At 43.8% G+C, this 25268-nt stretch overlaps 1 protein-coding gene across 1 annotated transcript in view; it reads left to right on the top strand.

Moving 5' to 3' along the window:
* LOC133121256 (ankyrin repeat and fibronectin type-III domain-containing protein 1) overlaps positions 1-25268 on the top strand; it is a 161234-nt gene that overhangs the window by 80368 nt on the left and 55598 nt on the right. Inside the window, exon 4 of the mRNA XM_061230462.1 lies at positions 18451-18491. Within this exon, the coding sequence (XP_061086446.1) occupies positions 18451-18491 (41 nt within the window). The remainder of the gene's footprint in view (positions 1-18450; positions 18492-25268) is intronic.

Raw genomic sequence — 25268 nt, 5'->3', positions numbered from 1 at the left:
AAGCAAAACAAAACAGAAACAAAGTGAAAACGGTTCAAGACTTGAAAAACAAGGAGTCTGCCTGAGCAATGCTCTGTAGATTGAGATCGGCCTGTTTTGCCCCAAGGACTGCCGTTTTTCACAGACGAGCTTTGGCTGCAGCTGATATGTCAAATCCAGTGCCAATTCTCGCTTCCCTACAATGTGGTTATGAAAATTGTAATTATGAAAATACATAGTAACTATACTGCTTTTTTACTGTAGTAACAATACATTTTGTCTTTTTGATCTGAAGTTATCTTGTAATTGCGAATGCATTTGAAGATGTTCCCTTTTGGTGTGGTGGATAGTTTCTTTTTTGTATTAAGAGCAGCAACAATTGGCCTGTGACTCCGCATCTTTTTGGATGTCTTAGTCCTTCAGACTTTAATAGTATTGTCTACAACACCAGTTAAAAAAATAAATAAATACAGTATTTTAGAGCCAAATTTAAGACGTATCTTTGCACATTGCACGTCAGGAAGACTGTGCAGAGCCTGTATGGTAAATGTCAAAACTAGATTGATGTACCGTACGATGAATGTGAAGCCACACTTAAGAGCTTGTTTAGTCTCCAAGAACCCACTCGACCATTAACGTACACACTGCCAGAGAGGCTCTTTCAAACAAAAAAAGACAAATCCGCACATGGATTATTTTATTCCCTTTGATTGTTTCCTGTCCAAAATACACTGGAGCCCGAGGAAGAAGCCGGGGAAGTGGTCCAGAGTGAGGCCACCAAATCCTTTCGGCCTATTGAAGTTATGAGCTTCCCCTATGCCTCCTCCTCTCACTCTGGCCAGTCCCTGATTGCACACAAAGAATACAGTCCGATCGTTACCCTAATGTCTCCAGATTATAGGCAATTACAGCGCATTATTACTGTGGGAAAACACTTGCGCTGTTTTTCATGTTAGCGTGCCCGGGCTTCTGGTTGAGGCCCACGTTTCCTGCCACTCCACTTTTCCTGCTGTAGGTGAACTGGACTCTCTCAAAAAAACGTTTTACATCCATTTCCCCTCACCTGGCACCCTTATCTGATCTTTCTCCAAGAATAATGCAACGTTAATAGTCCAAATAAATCATTTCGGTCCAACAAGTACGGAAATAAGTCTCCAAATCTGTGTAGCCTTTCGTTTTAATTTGCTATCACAGCAGACATAATACGAAGGAAAACACCAACCAGATAGTTTTACCCATAATGAGCCTGTGTTAGTTTAAGTGGGCTGTTATTGCATGCAATCACGACATCTCCTTTGGCTAACAGGGACGTTGGCTAATATGAAGCTAACCGACTGATACTTTTTGTATCATTATCCTGCCAAATGCTGTACCTCAGATCTCTGTTGATTGGGTAACTGTGGAGTAGAGTGTCAGGAAGTGACTTGTTAATAGAAGGTTGCAGGAGTAACTCAGAGGGGCTATTGGAGTCGGGTGATGGAATTTGAGAATACTTTGGATTAATCTTTTCCACAAAATATGGATGAAAAATGTTTATGCATGTACATTTTCATTGGATGGAGATCATGCAGATAAAGTCAAGTTCTCATACCACATAACACTTCCTGTTTTCACTTCTGACCTTTTATATATCCAAGAGGACTTGTCCTATCAGTTCTCCCAAACTCAACTCTGGGTTTTAACCTGGTACGGTATGGACAGGGTGGAGGGCTTACTGTAGTCCTCACATCACAGGCATGATTCTGTTCTCTCCAAAGCCCTGTCACTGTTCATGGTCCGATGGAACTGATACCAGATTTTATCTCTATCGAGACAGCTCCTAACATATTCTTTGATCAGCTCATCTCCATATATCAGAGACATGGTCAGATACAGGGTTTGAATTGCGGGTGGCGGTTCACATCATGAAGATTGTGAATGACAAGATGTTGTGAATTGCTGGCAAGTCTGAGAGGGGTTCGCACAAACCTTGTGAACTCCCTCTGGATCCATCAGTCAGAAGTGTCCACCCAGCAGAGTGCCCTCTGTTCGTGGTCCTCACAAGTCTGTTCCTTGTCATACCCACCAGCCCGCAGAAAGTGTGTGTTATTCTGAACATTTGTGTCATGAGCGTATTTCTTTTGACACAAGTCTGGCTGCCTTCTCAGCCTGACAGTTTTTTTTCCCCTCCAGAGGTGCTTTTCTTCATTACTGTACGTAGACTATCAAAGGCATTTCTTCTTTTTTCGGGGGGTCTTTTAAAATACTTTTTCCACAAAACCCTGCAAGTAATCAGGCAGCCGTGTCTTTGTAGTGGTGAGGTTCGGGGCTGGAAGAGATTGTGTTTCGGCTCTGTTAACCTTGCTAATTAGCGTGTATTTGATCTGCCGTGTGCCGTGCTGTCTGGAGCGCCCCAGATAGCTCGACAGTCAGCCAGGGCCGCGTATGGAGCCGGCGGCGGCATGACTGACACCTTGTACCTATGGCATATTCCCACAATGCCCACCTTCCCTTTGTTCTATAGAAAGTGTTCAGCAACAGGGGCTGTTTGATTGTGAACAAATGTTTAACGTGGCTCTTTGAATATTCACCACGGAACTTTCCGGAGTCTCTGGTTATCTAGTGTAGCTTTCTGGCACATTTTAATGCAGGTGCAAATAAGTGCAGGAATGCGTCGAGTAATTTAGCAAGTTGGCTGTTGGGGACCTAAACATCGCACCTGCTTTTCCTGGTGGAGGCCTTGCTGTTGCTGTGGTGCTCAACTATGGAGCGTGGTGTGTCGTTGTCTCAGGAGTGTGCTTTCGCTTCACTGTGAGGCTTCAGTGCAGATTGGAGGACCACCCTGACTGCTGAGCTCTGTAACAGTGCAATCAGAGAGCATTGAGCAGCCTGCACTTATTGCTTAGTCAAATGTTATTGGGTATGTCCATGTATGTCTGCACATCGATGTGTATATATGGGTTTGGATGTGTGTGCACATGCATACGTATGCATATGTATTTTTGCAAACAGTGGGCTCCAGAATTATTGGCACCCTTAATACAAATGGAGAAAAAAGTCTGCATATAATAATATAATGATCTATATTGTATGTTCAAACGTACAGGAAAGGTTTATACTTTTATGTTTTTTATTTAGTAATCTAGTTTTTTTCTGAAGAATTATTGGCACCCCTAACAATTATTGTAAATAAATTCTAACAGTGGAATTGGCAGTACAGTTTTACTTTAATTCAGTTATCTCGGTCTAAAGGAACTACAAGTGAAATTCGAAAAATTAGAATATCGTGCAAAAGTTCATTTATTTCAATAACTCAACTTTAAAGGTGAAACTAATATATTACATAGACAAATTACATGCAAAGCAAGATATTTCAAGCCTTTATTTGTTATAATTTAGATGATTATGGCTTACAGCTTATGAAAACCTCAAATTCAAAATCTCAGAAAATTAGAATATTACATGAAATCAATCAAAAAAGGATTTTAAATACAGAAATGTCGGCCCTCTGAAAAGTATAATCATGCATATGTACTCAGTACTTGGTTTGGGCCCCTTTTGCACGAATTACTGCCTCAATGCGGCGTGGCATGGATGCGATCAGCCTGTGGCACTGCTGAGGTGTTATGGAAGACCAGGATGCTTCAATAGCAGCCTTCAGCTCTTCTGCATTGTTCGGTCTCATGTCTCTCATCTTTCTCTTGGCAATGCCCCATAGATTCCCTATGGGGTTCAGGTCAGGTGAGTTTGCTGGCCAATCAAGCACAGCAATCCCATGGTCATTGAACCAGGTTTTGGTACTTTTGGCAGTGTGGGCAGGTGCTAAGTCCTGCTGGAAAATAAAGTCAGCGTCTCCATAAAGCTTGTCTGCTGAAGGAACCATGAAGTGCTCTAAAATTTCCTGGTAGACGGTTGCGTTGACCCTGGACTTAATAAAGCACAGTGGACCAACACCAGCAGATGACACGGCTCCCCAAATCAACACTGACTGTGGAAACTTCACACTGGACTTTAAGCATCTTGGATTGTGTGCCTCTCCATTCTTCCTCCAGACTCTGGGACCTTGGTTTCCAAATGAGATGCAAAATTTGCTCTCATCAGAGAAGAGGACTTTGGACCACTGAGCAACAGACCAGTTCTTTTTTTCTTTAGCCCAGGTAAGACGCATCTGGCATTGTTTGTTATTCAGGAGCGGCTTCACAAGAGGAATACGACATCTGAAGCCCATGTCCAGGATCCGTCTGTGTGTAGTGGCTCTTGATGCATCAACTCCAGCCCCAGTCCACTCCTTGTGAAGCTCTCCCACACTTTTGAATGGCCTTTTCCTGACAATCCTCTCCAGGACTTTTTCCTTCCACTTCACTTTCTATTAATGTGCTTTGATATAGCACTTTGAGAACATCCAACTTCTCTTGCAATTACCTTTTGAGGCTTTCCCTCCTTGTGGAGGGTGTCGATGATGGTTTTCTGCACAACAGTCAGGTCAGCAGTCTTCCCCATGAGAGACAATTTAAAGGCTCAGGAACCCTTTGCTGGTGTTTTGGATTAATTAGCTGATTAGAGTGTGACACTTTGAGCCTACAATATTGAACCTTTCCACAATATTCTAATTTTCTGAGATTTTGAATTTGGGGTTTTCATAAGCTTTAAGCCATAATCATCAAAAATATAAGAAATAAAGGCTTGGAATATCTCACTTTGCATGTAATGAGTCTATATGATATATTAGTTTAACCTTTTTAGTTGATTTACTGAAATAAATGAACTTTTGCATGATATTCTAATTTTTCGAGTTTCACTTGTATATTCTGTCATTTGATTACTTCCTGTTTCACTAGTGTATAAAAAAGCATGCAAAATCCCCTGGTCAACCATCAGCATGGGAAAAGCCAAAGAACTGTCAAGTTGGAAGTTGGAAGAGACAGATGGGTAATTGACTGGAAGAGAGTGCTATGGTCAGATGAGACCAAAATTGAACATGTTGGCCATACACACCATTGGCATGTTTGGAGGGTAAATAGAATGCATACAAGGAGAAGCACCTCATACCTACTGTCAAATATGGCTATGGGTCATTGATGGAGATTTGGAGCACTTTTTGTGCATATTTATAAATGGTGCCAATCGTTCTGGAGCCCCCTGTATATATGTGTATATATGTTTGTGGGTCTATGTGTGCTTCAATAGATCATAGTCCTTGTCTTCTGAGTCATTTATGTCAGATTTCTTTATTACCTAGAATGCTTTCTTTTTCAGAGAAAGTTAAAGTCAAGTCTTTTCTCAGTCAAATATCAGAATTTACATGACAAAAATCTCAAGAACCCCACACTTAAAGGCATTCAGAGACAACTTGCATTTTTAAGATGTTTAGGAAAAGTGAAGGTTGCTGTCTCGGCCCGGTCTTGTTTTTGTCTCGGTTCAATTTTCCCCACTGCTTGCTTTATTGCTTTTTCAAGGGCCTCATGATCCTAACTCCTAATGCTGTGTTATTATCCAGTAATATCTGGTGTCCCAGAAATGTGAGTGTTTCTGCCTGGAATGCCTGCTTCTTCAGCATAAGATTGAGCCCCGTCAGCAGGCAGAATAAATAGCGTTAGCTTTTTCGTCCTTAGTGGTATGGTTTTTTTCAGAGCGCAGTCTCCAGCGAGCCCCAGCGGTGCAATTATTTGTTTTACGGAAAGAAATGAAGAGCAGATCTGGAAACTCCTCCGCTTACTGCGATGATGTCACCCAGGGCTCATTACTGGCATGTCTCTGTTCCTGTTAGCCTCTTCCTGAAGACTGTCTCTGCTGTGTCTACACCACCCCTCAACCCCACCCACAGGCCCCCCACCCCAGAGGACTCATCCAGCACACAATATTGGAAGATATGCGGATCAGGGAGCTTTTTCGTGGAAACATTCCACCACATCCTGTTTTTATACGTCTCATGCAGCGTGGAAAACGAGAGTCCCGCCACCCCAAACATCCCCCTACCCCCCGACCACCGCCACCCTCCCCGCTCCCCCCCGACCACCGCCACCCTCCCCCCTCCCCCCATCCCAAGCAGCGGGCGACTGCAGCCTGACCCAGGAAGTGGGAGCCAATGTGAGGTTTGGTCTGTCTCGTAGGAGATGGCGGGTTATGAACAGCGCATAGTAGCTCACCGCCTTGACGGCGTTCACTTCCTCTGCGGTCCTTTGTCCCTTCCTCTGCTGTGTCATGTGACTCACCACCGGGGTCAGTGCGCCTCGTGTGTGTGTGTGTGTGTGTGTAGTGGGGGGCCGGACCTGTTTTATTGGGGGTATGGCTTTGTGGCCTGGCTACAGCTCAACTGGCTCAGGTGTGTGGGGCAGGGCTTGGCGTGGGCTCTGTGTTTCCAGCCTGGTTTGGTCGCAGGGCTCTGCCTGACTACCTCTCTGTATCTCTGGACCTTTCCGGAACTTCACTGTAGTCAAGTGCTACTTTTTACACAAACAACACGATGCTACTCAAAAGAGGACCTGCCATGGAGCCTCAACATCAGCTAAACAGCATTCATGGCTGGACCTTAGCTATTGTCATTGTTTAAACCTAAGCTAGCTAAACGCAGTACACTTTAATGCAAATTCATGGCAAGATCATAAGTTATATGCACAGTGTTATTTGTACCACTGAGATGGAGTGCATATTTCTGGGCTTTTAACTGTACATTCAGTTCAGATAGCTCATTGACTGCTTTAACGTTAATCAAATTCAGACTGAAGACCCATCTCTTCAGGCTACACCTTTCCCTCCCCAACTCACAATCACTGTGATTAGCCTTAGACCGTAATGGTACTTATGTATAGATATTGTTACTTGCATAGGTATTGTTGTTTTTTTGGCTGTTGTATTGTTGTATTCTAGCTGCCAACTGTGGTATGCTAGTTTGAAAGTTGATTGTACTCTTCAAGGGTTCTGAATTTCTTTATGTTTACACTAGGACTCGGAACTGTACTGTCCTCTCAGGTCCACTTTTGCACTTGTTCTTGTGTTTGATTTGCACTTTGTTGTACGTCGCTCTGGATAAGAGTGTCTGCTAAATGCCACGTAATTAATGTAATGTAAATTCAGCAAAACTTTGCTTTCTGAAACTACAGTATAAGAGCGTGCTCTGGCGTTTGTAAGCCCAGTTCATGCCGAGTGAAAATGAATGCCCAATATATGCATCCTGTGATCTGGGCAACATTTTAAAGATTATATTTAACACATCATTAAGTCTGCTCATGTATAAGGTTGGGCACTGCTGTTGCGCCAGGTTTTGATGATGGAGAATGAAATGGCGGATTAATGAGTGGCACCACAAAATGCCGCCTTGCAAGGCCCGGGTGCTTGACGGAGGAGCATGGCGACATCAAAGCCACGGCAACCCAAAGTCTACAACAATGATTAAAAGCAGGCCTGACGAGAATGTTTTGCTCGCCAATTTAAAGCTAATGAGGGAAAATAAATAGACAGCACTCTTGTGTGTGGACTGAGAGTGTGAGACTGTGTGGTTCTGCACACCAAGCCGACAGATAAGAACCGCACCTTCCTCCCCAGTGTCTAAACCTCCGCTCAATCTGCAGTGAAGTGCTATTGGAATATGGTTATGATTATTACATTTGTATTATTACCATTTGATTATATCGCATATTATTATCATACTCCTTTCATGTTCTTTAAACATGGTCATTAAAGTCATAACTTTCTGTCTTTGTGTGGAAACCTGGAAAGAATGTGCTGTTTTTCAGACTTGCGTTCAAGCCATTTAGACATTTTACAGTGTATGGAAATTCGCCTGTAGTCAACCAGCACAAACCGCCAAACACACATACCACATGCACACCCACACGCGCAGGCACGCACACGCTCTCACACACACACACACACACACACACATACACACACACACACACTCCTAGAGACACATGCTCCTCCCCTCCTCATCTGTCCCACCGCTGCATACTGGCAGGGTCTCACTCCAGGACTACGTCATCGCTGCGATGACAGCACGTCTTCTAGCTCCATTAGCCTGATTCTTGGTGGCTCCGTTGGGGTGATTTATGGGTAATATTTTAGTCCCCTATTCTGAAAACCACAGGCTTTGGGAAGGCGGAACATATCCAATTAATGACATTGTAAAAAAAGGACACACCCACTTCAACTCTATCCAGCCCCCTGAGAAAAGCTTCATTCTGTTGGAGTGACAGTTCAGAGTATTTGCATAATTGGTTTGTTTGAAACCACTACTCCCCTTTGAGCCCCCATGGCAGCTTGTTCCCCCGACGCCCTCTATTTGTCTATAATATCGGCTGCTTAAGTCTGGGCTTTCTAAATGCTTTGGAAGAATGCTTTAGCACTCGGAAAGGAAGGAGCCGGAATGAATCCCTATCATGGTCTGTGCGTGTAATCCCCCAGCATTTGCCTGTGCTTTGAAATCTGGCAGAAATGTTTAGTTTCATAAAAGACGCAGCAGTTTTGACTTGAGATCTGGCCTCAGATTTGGCCGAGAGCCCAGTCTTGGCTCTTCCATCTCTCCTTGGCCGTAAACCTTTTTGCACTGTCTGAGGACAAAAATGAACAGTTATGTGGGCTTCAAAAGGCCTAGGTCCCACCATAAACTGGGACTGTCAATAGTTGCTTTGAAAAGGTGATAAAAAGTGTCTACACTCTGGATTTTATTATTTGTATGCATCATGTACTGTATCCCATTTCGTATTACTGCTAGTTAAAAATCAAGGGCTAAAGTTGGCGATACATGAAGGTGGTGGGGGAAAAAAAGCATTTTACAGTGCGTGTGTAAAACTGTCAGTCTTGCCAAGGCTTTTATGGCCAACAAACAAGTTTATGTGGATTTAGCAGTCTGTTAGAATTAGAGTAAAAGTGATTCTCACCGATCAATGAGCCAATTGATAAATTCACCGGCATTTGTTGAAAAAAAAAAAAAAAGAAATGTTCCATAGGTAACTGGAACATTTCTTTGGGGAACATTAGCGTAACATATACACGGGGCTCTCCAAATCGCAATGCTTTGGGAGATGCTGCTTCTTTTGATAAGGACCATCAAAGTTAAGCCGCTTATCCCTCTCACAGAGAACCTCCTGTGGGAGAGATAAGTGACGCAAGGCCGGCCACCTGAGGATGGCCACCTGAGGATGGCCACCTGGGGTTTTCTTCCCAGTTGGGAGTTTTTCTTACCTCGCTTGCTGGTTTTTTGGGGTTCCAACTGAAGTCTCGTGAAAAATAGAATTTTCTCGACAAATTTTAGACCCAGAAATGCATATCTATTTTCTGCCAGTGTTCTGTGTGTGCCTTGCCATTTTTACGTATGGTTTTAACAAAGTTCTAAATAATAAATGTGTATGCATTTCATCAGCTCTGAGCTGTTGGATGGCCTATAGCAGGGGCAACACTGTCGAGTAGAAAGATGGCTTCCTCTGGGAGGGTGTCTGTCGATGAGAAATGGCTACCGGCAGACAAGCTGGCAGCATAACGATGTGCGGTGGGAGAAATCCACTTCTGCTCCTCAGGAGGAGTCTTGCAGCCATTTTCCCAATGTATGTTTGTTGCCTTAATACTAGTTATTGACACTGAAAGTAATAGCAGAAGTGAAGTTGTTTTCCTGTGGGGAAAAAAACAATGCCATTAACTTTCTAGATGAGACCAGACCGATTCTGCTAAGACACCTTCTGCAGCCATCCATATACGACAATTTATAAAGATCTTCAGCAACACTCATTGTAATTTGACAGCACGCTGAATGCCTTCCTATCTGCGTGAATGTGTGTCTCTCGCTTGACTGTCTGAGATTTTTTTCCCCCCCATTGCAGTATCACATTGAATAGTTTGTAGAGCACTGTTGCAAGTTTTTTTTTTATGGAAACCCAAAGGGATTCATTTTGTAATTGCTTTCAAATGCAGGTTTGCAAGACGTGATGTGTATTAGAGAATGCATGCTTAATCAAGTCAAGTGTAACCAAGTGGAACTCCGCATTGATTGGGCAAAGAACGAATGAATCCAGAATTGCCAAAACATTTTGGTGGTACGTGTCCGTGGATAGTTAGCACAGGTGGAGAGTGGGTTACCCATCATATGCAGTAAGTTTATGATATATCCATAAGTATTTTGACAGTGATGTGTTGTTTTGGCTCTGGACTCCATTGGATTTCTAATTAAATAATGAATATGAGGCCAACGTGTAGATTGTCAGCTTTAATTTGAAGGTATTTACATCCATATCGGGTGATCTGTGTAGGAATTACAGCCCTTTTTGTATATAGTCCCCAAATTTTTGTAAGTCATAATACCTGGGACAAAAGACTTCACAGGTGTTTTTGATTAGTCAGGTGTGTTCAATCGCTTCCTTAGTGCAGGTATACGATGTGTTCAATCGCTTCCTTAGTGCAGGTATACAAAGGCTTTTAGTATCTTGTCTTGATTCTAGGCTTTTGATTGCCTGTGTAGTCTATTATTATTCAGTCAGAGACATAGGACAAACAACTGGCATACCAAAGGCATTTGATTGAACTTGACCAGATAACACACTTAAGGATTCATTCTACTGCAGCTATCTGCAGTTACATTATCAATGAGGGCAAGTGACCTGTAGCCATACATGCCCAAACTATAACACCCCCACCTCCATGTTTGGTGGTTGGGCAGTTCCTTTTGGCTTTCACACTTTGCTCTTGCCATCAATTTTGGTTTCAAAGGACCTGTCCCCAAGACCTATTTCTGAAACTCTGCAGGGTTTCTCAGGTACTCAGTAGCAAACTATAACCTGGCCATCCTGTTTTTTCAGCTTACTAGTGGCTTGCGTCTTGCAGTGTAACCTGTCTGCATCTTGCAGTGTCTGTTCGTATAGTGTCATGTACCTGTACTTGTGTGTGTGTGTCTGTCTGTCTGTGTGTGTACTTGTGTATCTATGTATGTGTACATACGCATACGCGTATCTACTACGTAATGTAGTTGTGCATCCGTGTGTATGTATGTCTGTCTATCTGTGTGTGTGTGTGTGTGTGTGTGTGTGTGTACATGCTCTGTTGGTGTTTGGTGGCTCTGCCTGCTCCTCTCCTACCCCTCCTGACTGACAGGCCCAGGTCAGACTCCTGTAGTGGCCCACCTGCCCAGCATCACAACAGGGGGGCCTGGAGCTCAGGCATCCTGGACACATTCGACAGAGGAGACACAGGCAGTCTATTGGCTGAGCAACAGTTGCCGTGGTAATTCCAGCAGGTTTGCCTTCTCCTGCACACTCAGGGGCAGAACTCCCCAGCATGTTCCGGATATCTTAAAAGCCTCCAGCTACGCCCTGACTTATGGATTTATTTCTCCCCTTAGATAATTTATTCTTCCGTAATTCTCTCCTCTAAGTGAACCTTTAAAAGTTCCGTGTTTCATGGTGATAGCGAGAGGAATTGATCTAGAGTGTACTCTGAAACATTCAGTTTTGTGTCTTGAAGATTACAGAAGCTTGTTTGAAAGAAACATGAGTAAGAATCTCCAACACCAACACAAGTATCACTGTCACAAGCTCAGAATTCATCCTTCCTCTTCAGCCCTACAATGAAATCAGACATGGATTTTCCTATAACTGAAGGTCACAATTTCAGAATTTCCCTTTCCTCTGGGGGCTGTTTCCTGTAAGGGGCTGATGCATAGGGAATGGGAGGTCATATCATGTGATTCACTATACTTCTTCTGGTAAAGGGCGAGAAATGTTGGCTGTTTCATCAGTGTTCTCTCTGTTGGTGAGCTGTTCTTGGAAGTTCTAGGGAGTAAACCCTATAATTTGTTTAGTATGTTCCATAGATTGTGTACCCTTGTGTACCCTTGTGTGAGGCTGAAAGAGGCCTGTTCCCATGGTTCACATTATGCCTCCGGGATAAGGGCCAAGCTACTTACTGTACCCACGGTGTTAAAATGGCCAGGTGAAGTCGTGTCCATGAGGTTTGGGCACGTCACTTGATGGAAGCAGTTAAGGTCCACCAGGTACGGCGTCGCCTCCGTGGTGATAAGTACCCAGCTGGGGCAGCAGGGCTGACCGGGGCGAAGAGCGGTGTGGAGGTATTGTGATAATCCTGACACTCGGATCTCTTAGGCTGTCAGGAGCTCAGCACCATACAGCTGGGAATGCCAGCCACGCACATTGTACCGCTGGCCTCCCGGTAGCCCGGAGCGAATGCCTTACCCAGACGAGTCTCTAGAAAAACTGTCCCCCCTCTCACCAGCCCCAACCCACCCCAGAGCAGAACCATCGCCCCTGGTACCGTAGGGTCCTGTGCTATACCGTTGCCCTCACTGTTTGGTTTGTGCTCCTGTCTTCATGAGGCTGATACCAGTTGGAGGCTCTCTTTCTGAAACCCAGTCAAACTTCCGGGTCTTTGGGAACTTCCCTTTGAACCGGTATGGAGAAGCAGACGGAAAGCAGATTGCCAGCGCTGACAGGAGGAGCTGAGCTTTTTAGAGACGACAAGAAACAATAACCTCATCTGTCTGCGAGTATTAGCTTTGCCTGACACTTCCCTTCACGCTCTTCAACAAGTAAATCAAGTGATTCAGAATGTAACGGACTACACAGCAATAAATAACGCATGCGGTATTCATCTTTTAGATCCTCTCCTAGCGGTTGCTTAAACCTAAGCCCTCGATGTCAGAGATATGACACAGACAGTGAAGAACCCTCATCCACGTTTGTGGATTCTGCCAAACCTAGCTCTTTACAACTCGCTCTGGGGAGACTCTCTGACATGAGTCTGAATCTGAATCGCACCTTTATTTCTGAGCCAAACTGTGAACAAATACAGTGGAGTGGAGAAGAGAGTGCCTGAAGCTTTGGAGTGAACTGGGTGTTCACATGGGTGTGGCTGCTTATTTCAAGAAAGTAAAAACAAGTTTGACATTTGAATCTTGTTTATTTGCAAAGCGAAGCAGAAATAAGGCAATATGAGTTTGTCATATCAGAGGAACAGTTCTGGTGTCAGTGCTGCCTGTTTTACTCCAGCTTCAATTTAACTTTGCTCATTTCATGCTTCACATCACCCCTGGGCCCTGAGACACCAGAATACATTCCTGCTGGAGGCCTGTTTAGATTGTTTAGTGATGTCTGATGTCTTTTTATCCTTCCTTGTCTCCTCCTTCCTTGCCTGACCCAGAAATCGATTGAAGGACATTCCATCTTTAAGGACATTCCAACCTGTTGAATGTTCTTTGAAAGTGGTAGGAGCTAAGGAGGCACCTGAAGACTTCCTGAGCTGAGAAACTTTCTTTTGGAATGTGTGCCGTATGAATGATCAACCTCTGGATCCACTTCAGCCCATCTGCCACATCTGCAATTGACGCGGCTTCAAACCCACGTTTGACGGAGCAAGGACATTCCGTTTGCCCAATTCACGTTTTCTCAATTCTTTTGTCCTTGCTTCCTTTCCTGGCTTGCTTTCCATTGGGTGGACCATGAAGCTAGGATCGAGAAAAGGAGGCGCAAAAAGGAAACGGGGAGGTAAAAAGCGCTGTTGCCCTGTCTGCTGTACACACTGTACTGGCAGAGCTTCCCACCCTACCCTTCTGGCAGATGAAACTGCGCTCTCCTCATACTGCAGGCAGAAGGCTGCGTGGATCACTTCTCCTGCTTGGAATCGTCCCCGAGAGCCATGGCATCATCAAATTGCTCTCGCTTATTGGCAAGTGCCAGTGCATCTCAGTGATCTCGAGAAAAGCTTAATTGAAGGAAGTGCCTTCAACTGTTGTGTTTGAAATGAGCCACAATATGCGCTGAGAAGGGGGGGGGGGGATAAACTGCAGTGAATTTCCAATAAGGGGCATAATGTGATCGAGCGCGCAGCAAGATAATTTCCGCTGTCGACTGAAAACAGTAATCATCTCGCATGCTGCAGGACACTTATTAAAAAGCTGGCTTTTGCAGCAGTCACAATTAACTTCACTGTTTAGACTCATTTCCTCTGTCGAGTCAGTCATTGTTTGCCTTCTTCCGCAGTTGAATGTATAGCACCATGTGCTGTTTGTGTGAAGGCTATCTGACGGTGAGGCTATGTCGTGTATGAGGAAATGTATGAAAGTGAAACAGCAGCTAAACACAGCAATATGCAGGCCCAAGAAGACAGTCTTCTAGTCTGTATATAATTTCAGTATTTGATTCTTTGTGATTGATTGCAAAGTATGGGCATTGAATGGGTATTTCTCATCATCATATGCTTGTTTTAATGCTTTATATTGTTACAATGAATAAAATGAATCAATTCAATGTATTGTTTTAGTATGAGACCCTAGTCTGTACTGAAAAACATCATTTAAAAAAAAGGTAAAAACCAAAGACAGAGCAAGCCTGATTTTTAGCCCTGTTCTCACCCGCCCCACCGTCCAGATATTTCTCTTACAAGTCCATCCCCCCCCAATCAGAGAGCTCAATCTCACCTTGTGCAGAAGTGTGACTGTAATTAGCATTCAGCACCCCCTACTTCCCCTGGTCTCCCCTCCTCCTCCCCCTCTCCCTATCCTCCCCTCCATGTGAGTTAGAGAAGCTTACTGTATCGCCTGGCAACCACAATTAAACTACAACAACTCGACAAACGCAGGCTCTGCCTGAGCGCGCTCTGAACCTGGCGGAGTCTGCCAGCCAGCTCAGAGAGACACGGGGAGAAGAACGATTGATTAAAAGGGGAAGAAAAGGAGTCGGGGGGGGGGGGGGAGAGAGCGAGACTACGACAGGTGACAGCGGAGGCATTGTCAGCATGACTGCAGCAGGTCCGGCGGAGCGGAGCGGGGTCTGAGCCGCGGAGAGAAGGGACCGCAGCGGCGGTGCGTGGAGGGATTCTGCCACAGGTTTGGCGTGGCTCTCTGCAGGTGCGTGCCCCACAGCGCTGAGAGCACCGAGGGAGGCGGGTAGGTACGTACCGGCAGGCGCGTGAGGCGCGTGCCGTGCGTCCGAGGTTCTGTACTCGCGCTGTAGCCGGTCGGACACTGTGCGCCCCGGTGGCGCCCCCGGTGAAGCTGTTGAGCGGCGGTGAGGCTGTGCGCCTGGCGCGGTGAGTTTGAGCTGTTTGCGGCTTTTGTTGGTATCGGTGATGTGCGGCTTAGGTGGCCACTCGTTCCTTTGCTTTGGGGTGGAGGGGGACGGGGTTTAGCACGGTCGATGGGTCAGCCTCTGATGAGGAGCATTTTTGCTGAGTGTCCATTCCTGGCTTTCTGGGGGCAGAGGGACATCTCTCTGCTCTCGGTGCACATCATTTTCGCTCATCTTTACATTGGGTTAGCAGGGTGTTTTCAACTGATGCTGTGCTCTACTTCAGTCTCTAAGTCTACTTCCTGAGCTGAGAATTAGGGGGTTCTATAAACAACATGTTTATGACAAAAACTTGTTTAAAAAAATGTCAGTTAGAACCTTCTCATTTTCAGCTCAAGACCTTTTTACTCGAAACTATTCGACAGAACCTTACTTCCTCACTTATAAAACCATGTGAGTCTCCTTAATGGGTCTCAGCCATTTTGAGATGTGGGGCTGCTGGTTCACTTCATGTGTAGACCATCATCTGCCATTATAATTTTCACTCACCTAAAGTTATTTCGGTAAAAATCCCCATTGTACTTTTGACAAGAGTACTATATGTATTCACAATTGAAACGGGTCAAGTGCAGGCCAGTTGTACAGGTTATGGTGAAGGTACCATGGAGATTTAATTACAGGTTCAAATGGGAAACACAGAGCGGTGCTTATCTGCCAGGATGGTGATAGGTTTCCCTTGTGAGTGTGCGGGAGGTGCGTGTGAAACAGAGCCCACGCAGGTGCAGGAGGTAGACGCCCAGGTAGGGGGCGCTGTGCCGGGCGGGGGAAAGGTCAAGAGGACAGCATGTGACTTCCACTCCCCCAGAGCCCACAGAGCAGGATGAAAAGCTCTTCAAAATAATCCTGCCATTTTAGGCCCCATGTGCCATTGAAATGTCAGGTACTCTGTCACTGAGACTAGCAGCATGCTCTCGAAAGGTGAGCCTCCCTGTAACCTGCATGTCTGAGTGAATTGGACTGGAAGTCCGTGAACTAATGGGTAGAATTAGAATCAACTTGGTGTGAGTTTGCAACAGAAACATAACCCAGGCACCTGTGTCCATGTACTCTTCCTTGTGCATTGATCTGCAGTTGAACACTGAGCAGACTTAGAAGGTTATATGAGTTGGTGGGAGTTTTGTCTCACTCCCGAAATAGGTTGTGCTTACCCTTTAGATTGGCTTCTATTTAAACCTATTTAAAACAATTTATATTTTACTGTCAACTGGTGATGGGGTTTTCTTCTTCTTCAATTTAATTTCATTATTCACAAGTATTGGAAAAAAGCTACCACTTATCATGAATAGACTACTTTCTATGCTTCAAAAAATCCATGAAGTTATTACCTTTTACTTATTTTTTTCAGACAGCCTATTCATATTTGAAAGTCTTGCAAGCACCTTCTCGACACCAGGGAGGTGACAGAGACACAAATTGCCTTAGCATGCAACCTCAGAAACCAATTTCAGGGTACGACGCTTAATTGCTTCCCCTACTTGCTCTTCTGTGACCCATCAGAGGTTTTTCTGTTGTGCAGTAATAAGTGGCACAGGTAGAGTTGTAAAGGGCAATTCTAACAGAATCGGTGACAAAATAGGTGCAGATAAAGGCGTTGAGAGGGATGTAATGACATCAGTGATACGGGCTGAAACCTGCCGACGTCGAGTCTTCAGGTCTCGGTGCTGCGTTCAGAGCAACTTCAAATCAGCATGCGAAAGTGCTGCAGAGAATTACATGTACACACAAACAACCGGGCCACTGTAGTGAATGCCTGTCTAAGTGTACCCCAGGGATAGAAAATATTTGCCCTACTTAAAATGGTAAACGACCATTTAATTTCTTTCCACAAATGTCTTTCACAAGTTTGAGCAGGGGCTCCAGCAGCCTGTGTTCCTGCCTCTTTGCCGTGTTACTGATCTGCACAGGCCTCCTGTCGTCAGAGTCGGGAATGTAGCGTGTATGAATCCCTCTGCGCCAAAAGTCCTTCTAACGCATCACGCTCACCTTGTGAGACTGAGCATCCACTCCTGCCCTATTTGTCATGAAGGCATTATGCCACAGGGTGGCAAAACTTACAGACATTTTCCTCTTTATGAAAAAGCAAGAATTTCTGTTTTAGCCAAAAGAAAAGTGCCAATAAGTAAAGGGAGTGCTCTTTAAACAGCCCCATTCATCAGAGTGAACGAGCAATGTTAAAAGACATTGTTTGGATTTGAGCAAGCTTTAAGGTTGATTAGATTACAGTCAGCTCTGACTTAGGCTCTCAGTGTAGCACATTAGGCAGAGCTGGACTGACACACAAAGGCTGATGCTGTTCTCCCCGTCTGAATCACCTCTACAGTACATAAAATGGCTGCACTGACTGAGCACAGTAATGTATCAGATCTGTTGGGATTATGTTGTGCCCTTTGAGGGGGATGCCAGCATTAGCAATCTTTCCTTCTCTTCTGCTGACCTCATGTGTTCTTCTTGCAACATTGTCCCAGTATGGCATCTGTAGGTTAGTAACCAAGTTGCTCAATTAATGGGAACCAATCTTACAGAACTCACCTTGTTAGCTTGCATGTCGTAGTTTGTCAGCCCTGTGGGTAAATGGTAATACACTGATTCGCTCATCTGTCTGAATGAACTGTGAACTGTAAACTCAATATATCAGTGATTGAGATGTGAAAATAACATATTCATCACTTCAATGTTGTGGTAGTGATTGCTTATACTGTATATGGTTTTGTACTGTATGATTCTTGTACTGGATGATGGAATACTGTTCTGCAGCATCAAGACAATCTTTGTTTAACCTTCATTTTTTTTCACAACTTTCTTTTCATTGTGATATTGTATGATTTGGTGAGATTAAATTGTAAAATAAACATTATGCTATGTTTTCAAAAGTCATGTACCACTTTTGCATGCAAAGGTGTTGTGTGGGGTTATTTTTACCCTCTTTAGCTGTATAAAATGGAAGAAAATATACTATTTTTTTATTCTTATCTCAGATTTCTTTGTGGATGATTCTGATGGCACTTTTCACATACAGGTGTCAAGCTTTCACTTACCTCAGGCTCTAAAATGAGATGTTTCTCACAGATTTTCCCACATTTTAATTTCCACCTGTCTTGTAAGGTTTCTTGAGTAGTAGTATTTGTACTAATTCCAAAGCTACATACATAAGGGTGAAAGTATCATTGCCCAGCTTTGACTACCTGGCCTGACAGGCGGATGTGCTGCTGTTATAGTACACCACGGCACTCACTACAGTTTTGTATAAAAAACAGGTAATATTAGGTAGCCATGATGCCTCCAGGTTAGGTTTTAAAATGTACTGTAATCGTCTGTTTCCATTCGTAACACCATAGAATCTATAATAGTGCTGGTCTGCATCCACATCTCTTTAATTGGCCTGCTGGGTTGTTGGTCAATGCTTTAAGTTATGTTTGTCTGTCTTTTACAGAGCCTGGGGTCTGCTGATAGGAAGGAGGCACAGCAGAAGAAGTAAGTGTTTGTGTGCGTGTGTGTGTTTGTGTGTGTGTGTATATGTGTGTGTGTAACAACATTTTTCACATAGAATAAGAATTTAAAGAGGATCATTAATTTCACACATATGGTATAGGATTTAGGTCAGGAACATTTAGACTGTTCATGAAATCTTTTGTAGCATTTTGTACAGCACACTAATCAGAAAAAGTATGTTAATACTGGTTTATACCTCTTGTAAAGTGTATAATCTCACTCAGATTGTTAGTATATAGTGAAACTTTTGGCAGTCACTGGGTTTGGATTGTGAACACTATAATTGGCTATAAGCCCTTTAGCAAACCTCCCATTATTTGTGCCTTATGCTCTTCATAATGTTGGTGCTGTTATTGTTTTCTCTACTTGGACCACAGAGCCCCATATTTGTATTAATTTTTATTCTAATAAATTGTGACTCCGATCAAGGTTACATAATTCCTTCTCCAAGAATGATCAGGATCAAATCTGGCTTCCATTTGCAACTCATATCACAAGACTTGAAACTAGCATTTCTTGCAACAATTCAGTGATTTTGTTTAGGCTGTGAGGTGCACTATAAAAGACAACAAACTTGTCATACTGGCCATTTTCCCCATGTTTTGGACTTGGTGTTATACTGTTGTGTCTGAAGTACTTTTGTTTTTAAATCACAGCCAAGAACTCTGTGGCCTAACTTAGCAACAGTGATAGAGTGCCAACTTGCTTAATTTGCCTTCTGTGAGAAACCACCACCTTGCAATGAGAACAATATACATATATTTCATGCTTTGAATAGAGAGAGAGGGAGGACCTTAAAACTGGTTTACTTGAATTTGAGTTCAAAAGACACAATGCTGTGTTCAACCATTGCCTGGAAATGTATCACAATGGTTTCATAGCAACAGTGTTTATTTTTCACAGTGCAGACTTGTTTCTTTACTTTGGAGTTCAGATAACTTCAGATAACTGAGATGGCATAGTAGGCAGGAAAGCAGCATTATATAGGGCTCATATAAATGTGTCAAATATCTTATTTATTACTGATGGCTTGTAGGCTACTCATAGTAATGTTAAGAGTAGTACAAAATAGGTGTAATGGTCTTCTTAAGTGCTTGGGGATATACGTAGTAAATAACTGTCACTACTTGCAGCTTACTAGCTTTCCATAATGTGAGTGGCCCGTACTGTATAAAGTATATAGCATATTCACTGCATGGTGAATTCATAGCTTTTTCATTCAAATGTGCCACCAAAAACATACCCAAGATTATGGGCCAGATTGCTGGACAGGCTGGTCAATGTATTTTGAATTGGACATGGATTAGTAGTTAGTTTCTCTGTACTTCTGTCTTTGCAGCCAAGAGAATTAGTTTCACTTAAAGAAATTGTCCTCTCAATGAGTCCAACATTGTAAATGCGTTAACCCTGAAATTCACACTTTTAACAGCTTTTATTTTTGTTTAAATTAATTAGTGGAAACAGAGCTGTTACTCTAGTCTGTGCTTGCACCAACCACACAATAGGGTGATTCCTATTCTGGATAAAACATATGAGGGAAAGCACAGAATCCAGGATGCAGGGGCCCTTAGTCCCACCAGAGAGACATTAGTGAAATGGCTTGGACAGAAGCTTAGTATGTGAATTATCAGTTAGTGTGAAAATGGGGATTAGGTCATATCTGCTGTGGGGAACCTGTGATTTACTCAAAGCAGTTATCCAGCTAACTCAGTAATCCTGCTTTGTAGGTCCCTGGTCGGTGACACTTTACAATAAGATTACACAAATTGGCTTGAACTAATGTAGTAGTTGTTAACTAGTTACTCAAAAGTTATGCTGGTCAGCTTTGTTTATGTATTTGTACTGTACATCTTTAATTCATGTTAAAAACGACATTCATATTAGAATGTTATTGAAACAGTTAATGTATTTGTCAATGGTTAAGTAGTCTGTTTATCCTATGGTCTGCTAAAGTATAAATATGAAAGTAATTAATACATTAGTTGGTAGTTAACAAATACATTGACAAATTAAAAGTTAATTCCATACTTCAATGTATTTCTACATCAATTAATTAATGTTAACCACTAGTTACATAATGCCAATCCAAACACCCTTTTTGTACAGTGTAACCCCCTGGCCTGTGAGGCGGAAGGTTACACACACACTGACTGACATGCCGTAATACTCCCTGAAGAAAAGTGACAGCACTATGTCAGGGGATTCTGGTGGCTCCCTGGCTGTGCTGCAGTGTTTTGGTCTTCTTGGGAGGGCCTGTCCTCTGGGACTGTAAGAGGAGTCTGTCTCATCAGAAGCCCCCCCCCCCCCCCCCCCCATTGGGAATAGAAGCTTCATTTTGCTCACTTATCCCTCATGATTAATCCAGCTAATCGCTGAGGGCGAAGGGCATTTCTTCAACACTGAGTCCCACACCTCATTCCCATACACAAATGCATTCCCATCTCCCACTACATTAAAATAATGATTTCTCTGGGGAGGTGCCATTTCAATGTGATTTCTCTAGGTACCGTTTAAATGTGATTTAAGCTTTTGCTGATTGGGGAACTGAAAATATGATGGGATGAGAACACACACATACAGACACATATACAGTACATGCAAATGCACACTCACTCACACACACACACACACACATGCACACACACAGACAACCACACACCCCTGCAGTGTCATACAGACATATACACTCACACACATGTGCACACACACAGGCAACCACACATCCCTGCGCTGTCATACAGACATATTCACACTCACACACACACACACACACACACACACATACCCAGACAAGGGGAGAAACCGCATATAACCAAGGTTTGTGAACTGGTGGAAGGTTTTAGACTTGGAGCACAAGGGCGATCGGTGCAGTTGAGCCAAAAAAAGATGCCTTTGTGGAAAAGGGCTGTGCTGGTAGAAATGCCACCAGCTGTGAGGAATGCAGTGAGCTCACTGAGCGTGGGCGGTGTCTCGTGCCGTTTCGCGGTGCCCACGCGGCGTGAGGGCCGGGGGGAGGAACTGTCCCTTCGGCTCCGGCGGATTGGCAGGCGCTGGCGTCGGACGGTTGCGCGAAGAGTAGCCTCGCCGCTGTTGCTTGGAGACAATTCGGCCTCTCGTCGCAGTCGAAAGACGCCGCCGCAAGCAGTCACGAGACACGGGTTTCAGACCGCAAAATACTCGCCAATGCTAATGAGGTTTCGCCTTACCGCCCTGGTGGAAAAATGCTGCCATTTTTCTTTCATCTGTGTGCTGGGGTGAAAATGAGCATCGCGAAGAGAGCGCTAGCAGTGGTCCGCCAGCAGGAGGATGGCACTGTCTTATTAATGAGCCAGCACAGTTCAGTAGGGTATTGTGACGTTTTGCGTCAAGCCAGCTGTCTGCTCCTTCTCTCATTTTAACATGCGTTGGCCAGTTGGAATTTTCATTTCAGTTGGTGAAAGGATTTCACACTTTTTTTTAAACCTGGTCTATTTATTTTAAGAACCTGTTCGTACTTAAACATGAAGGTTTTTAAAAATGCTTGAAACCTATAAAGATAGCAATAGTAATTGAATAGCAATACAGAAATACGTGTAACTAGAGTATTTACAAATGTGTTTTACTTTTTTAATCACCAAATTTAATATCATTAGGTAATATTGATTAAATAAGTGATCTTTTTTGTGTTTGCTACCTGGTGTTTCCCCCTTTACTCTGTAAAGCTTAAATCTCTGTGACAAGCACTAGATTGAATGGAATTGAATGAAATTGAATATTACTCATTATAAAGCGGCAGAACTGTAGTGACCTCTTAGTCTCAGTCAATGGGGCACTGAGAGTGTGCTTGCACAAGCTGCACATTAACCGCCCACCTCTTATTCATCGTCTGTCTGAACCGAGTTGCTGATCTGCAGAGTGAAGAGAGGCAGAAGCTCGACAGGACAGATTTCAGAAGATAGCATGTGCTTGTCCGCTCTCTCCTGAATTGACAGATGAGGTTGCAGGGCTGAGTATGAACAGAAACTAATAGGCCCTTCTAAAAATTGGGAGAATGAATAAATCTTTCAAGTGGCAAAAAGTCTGTAAATAGAACTACACTCAGTGAGCACTTTATTCGGTATTTATTAGACTTCTTAAGTCTTCTGCTACTGTCGCCTATCCACTTAGAGGTTTGATGCGTTATGTGTTCAGAAATGCTCTTCTGCATTCCACTGTTGTAATGTGTGGTTATTTGTGTTACTGTCACCTTCCTGTCAGCTTTGACCAGTCTGGCCCTTCTCCTCTGACCTCCCTCATTAACTCAGATGTCTCTAGAACATGATTGAAGTCCACCTGTGGCAAATTAAATTGATTAAACATAGTTTAGAATGGAACACACCTGTGTATATAAGGTGTGTTCTTGACAAAAATCAAGCTATGAAGTCCAAGGAGCTCTCTCCATTGTATCAAGGCATAGATCAGGGCAAGGATATAAAACCATTTCTTAAGCTTTGAGTGTTCCCAGGAACACAGTGGCTTGTGGAAGAAGACCCACCAGGCCTAGAGTTGGCCATCCAGCCAAACTGAGTAATCGGGTAAGAAAGGCCTTGGTCAGGGAGATGACCAGGAACCCAACAGCCACTCTTTCAGAGATTCTGAAGGACTCCATCAATCAGGCCTTTATGGTAGAGTGGCTAGATGGAAGAAACTCTTGAGTAAAAGGCATCATATAACAGCCCACTTTTGCCAAACAGCATTTAAAGGACTCTTGGAGGGCATGGGGAAAGAGATTCTCTGTTCTGATGAGACAAAAATTTGGGGCAAAACTTCAAGCACTATGTCTTCAGAACGTTGCTCATCACCTGGCTAATACTGCCCCTACGATGAGTGGTGGATGCAAAGCTTGTAGAGACCCAAGAAGACTCAAAGCTGTAATTCCTGCCAAAGGGGCTTCTAAAAGGTACTTATTTAAGGGTATGAGTGCTTATGTAATCGAGAGATTCCAGTTTTTGATTTTTTAATACATTTGTTTCTAAAAACATGTTTTTGCTTTGCCACTGTGGGTTATTGAGTATAGATTGATGGACAAAAATGAGAATTCTCTCCATTTAAAATTAAATCTACAATGCAATAAAGTGTGCAAAAAGTGAAGGGGTCTGAATAGTTTCTGAAGCCACTGAATGTGTGTATATATATATATTTATATATATATATATATTTGTGTTTGTTTATTTGCAAATGCTGCAGGTTTCTGGTGACTTTTTCTGCTACATTTTTGGGGGCGTAATATCGAAGGCTTGGTTTTCGTGGCGGTAACTTTAGCACATTTGACAGCACATTCACACACTTCACTGACATGTATCACTCTTTCCACTGAGTGAAAAAAGGAAATGAAATGATGAGTCAGAAAAATAGATTTCACAGCCATTTGTTAAAAGTTCAAGGACTTTCCCTCCAACAATCACTGTTGCCTTGGCTACCGCTAACCCTTTGCCAAAACCATGGCTATAGCGCTGAACTCCCGTTAACTACCGTTAATTGACATCGACGTTTGCGATCTCTCCTCATCTCCGTTTTAAAGAACTAATTTCTGCTGCCGATTAGAAGCGATTCTCTTGCGAAATAATCGTTTTTGCTGCGTGTTGCCCATGTGTAGTTCAGAGCGGGATTGGACTCCCACTGTTACTGCTGCTGCGGGTAGCAGAGAAAACGGCGCTACGGTTCTGTGTTAGCGCTCATTATAACAGGGGGAAGTGGTGCCTGAACAGCGCTCTCCCTGTCTATTCCCCCCCGTAAATGAAAGCCTTTGGACAGAGTTGACAGCTGTATTAGTGGAGATCGGCATCGCTGCGGTTTCTAAAGCTCCACAGTTTTGTCTTTAGGTGGTCTGCCACTTCATTCTTCAGTTCCCTTTCTCGGCTGGAATGCGATAAAGATTTGAAAAAACAGGGGCAGACTGCGGGGGCGGCTAATAGGGTCTGAGGGACCCCTGTCTGCTCAGTTGGAAACATAGTCCTCAATTTTCCCCCATTTTTTGTGTGAAAATCGTATATAAATATATATGCGTGTATTTACAATAGCAGAAGAATGAGCGAGTGGCGCGGAGATCGCTGGCTCCTTGACTTTCCTTTGGAGCACGGAGAGGCTTGTTTTAAACCAACGGCTGGCGGCCGCTTTGAAGTGGCTTGGCCGGGCTGCGGCTCTGCTGGTTCAGAACTTCCCCAGCAGGAGCGCGAATGCCAAAGTGTTTCGGCGGAGAAACTGAGATTGTTTTGGAAAGGCCACACTGGCCATTTTTTGTGTGTATGCGTGTATGTGTATGTGTGTGTTTCGTTTCATTTTTTTTGTATTTTTAATTTTTTTTTATATCAAGAATTTTGTGAAGCGTCGCCTTTTCCATTCCCCCCTCCCTACGGAACAAAAAAAAGTGCTGCATGAACTAATAAGATTGTTGGGAGGTTGAGTTAGCAACATGTCGGTTGGCTGACGCTTCCAACGCACACAATGAGGTAAATGAGCAAAATTCTCAGCTTTAACTCCAGAAATTAAAAACGACTGTCAGTGGAAAAGAAGAAAAAGAGAGGTGGGCAGACGTTCTCCCTCCAGCTCACGGGCAGCCATGTTGGGCTCTCCCAGATGGCTTATGAAACAGCCTCACGTGTGAGTGGCAGCGGAGCCGCCGTGGAGCGCGGTTCTCATAAGCGTCTCGAGAAGAGGCAGGCTCATGACGGAGCGGAGGAGGAGGAGGATTACGAGGATGCCAGCGTTGGGCTTAATCGGATCCCCCCTGCTGCCAGTGCA

This window comes from Conger conger, chromosome 2 (assembly GCF_963514075.1).
Source record: "Conger conger chromosome 2, fConCon1.1, whole genome shotgun sequence".
In the NCBI taxonomy this organism is placed as follows: Eukaryota; Metazoa; Chordata; class Actinopteri; order Anguilliformes; family Congridae; genus Conger; species Conger conger.
Note: the sequence above shows the minus strand (reverse complement) of the source record. Positions and strands in the feature narration are given on the sequence as shown.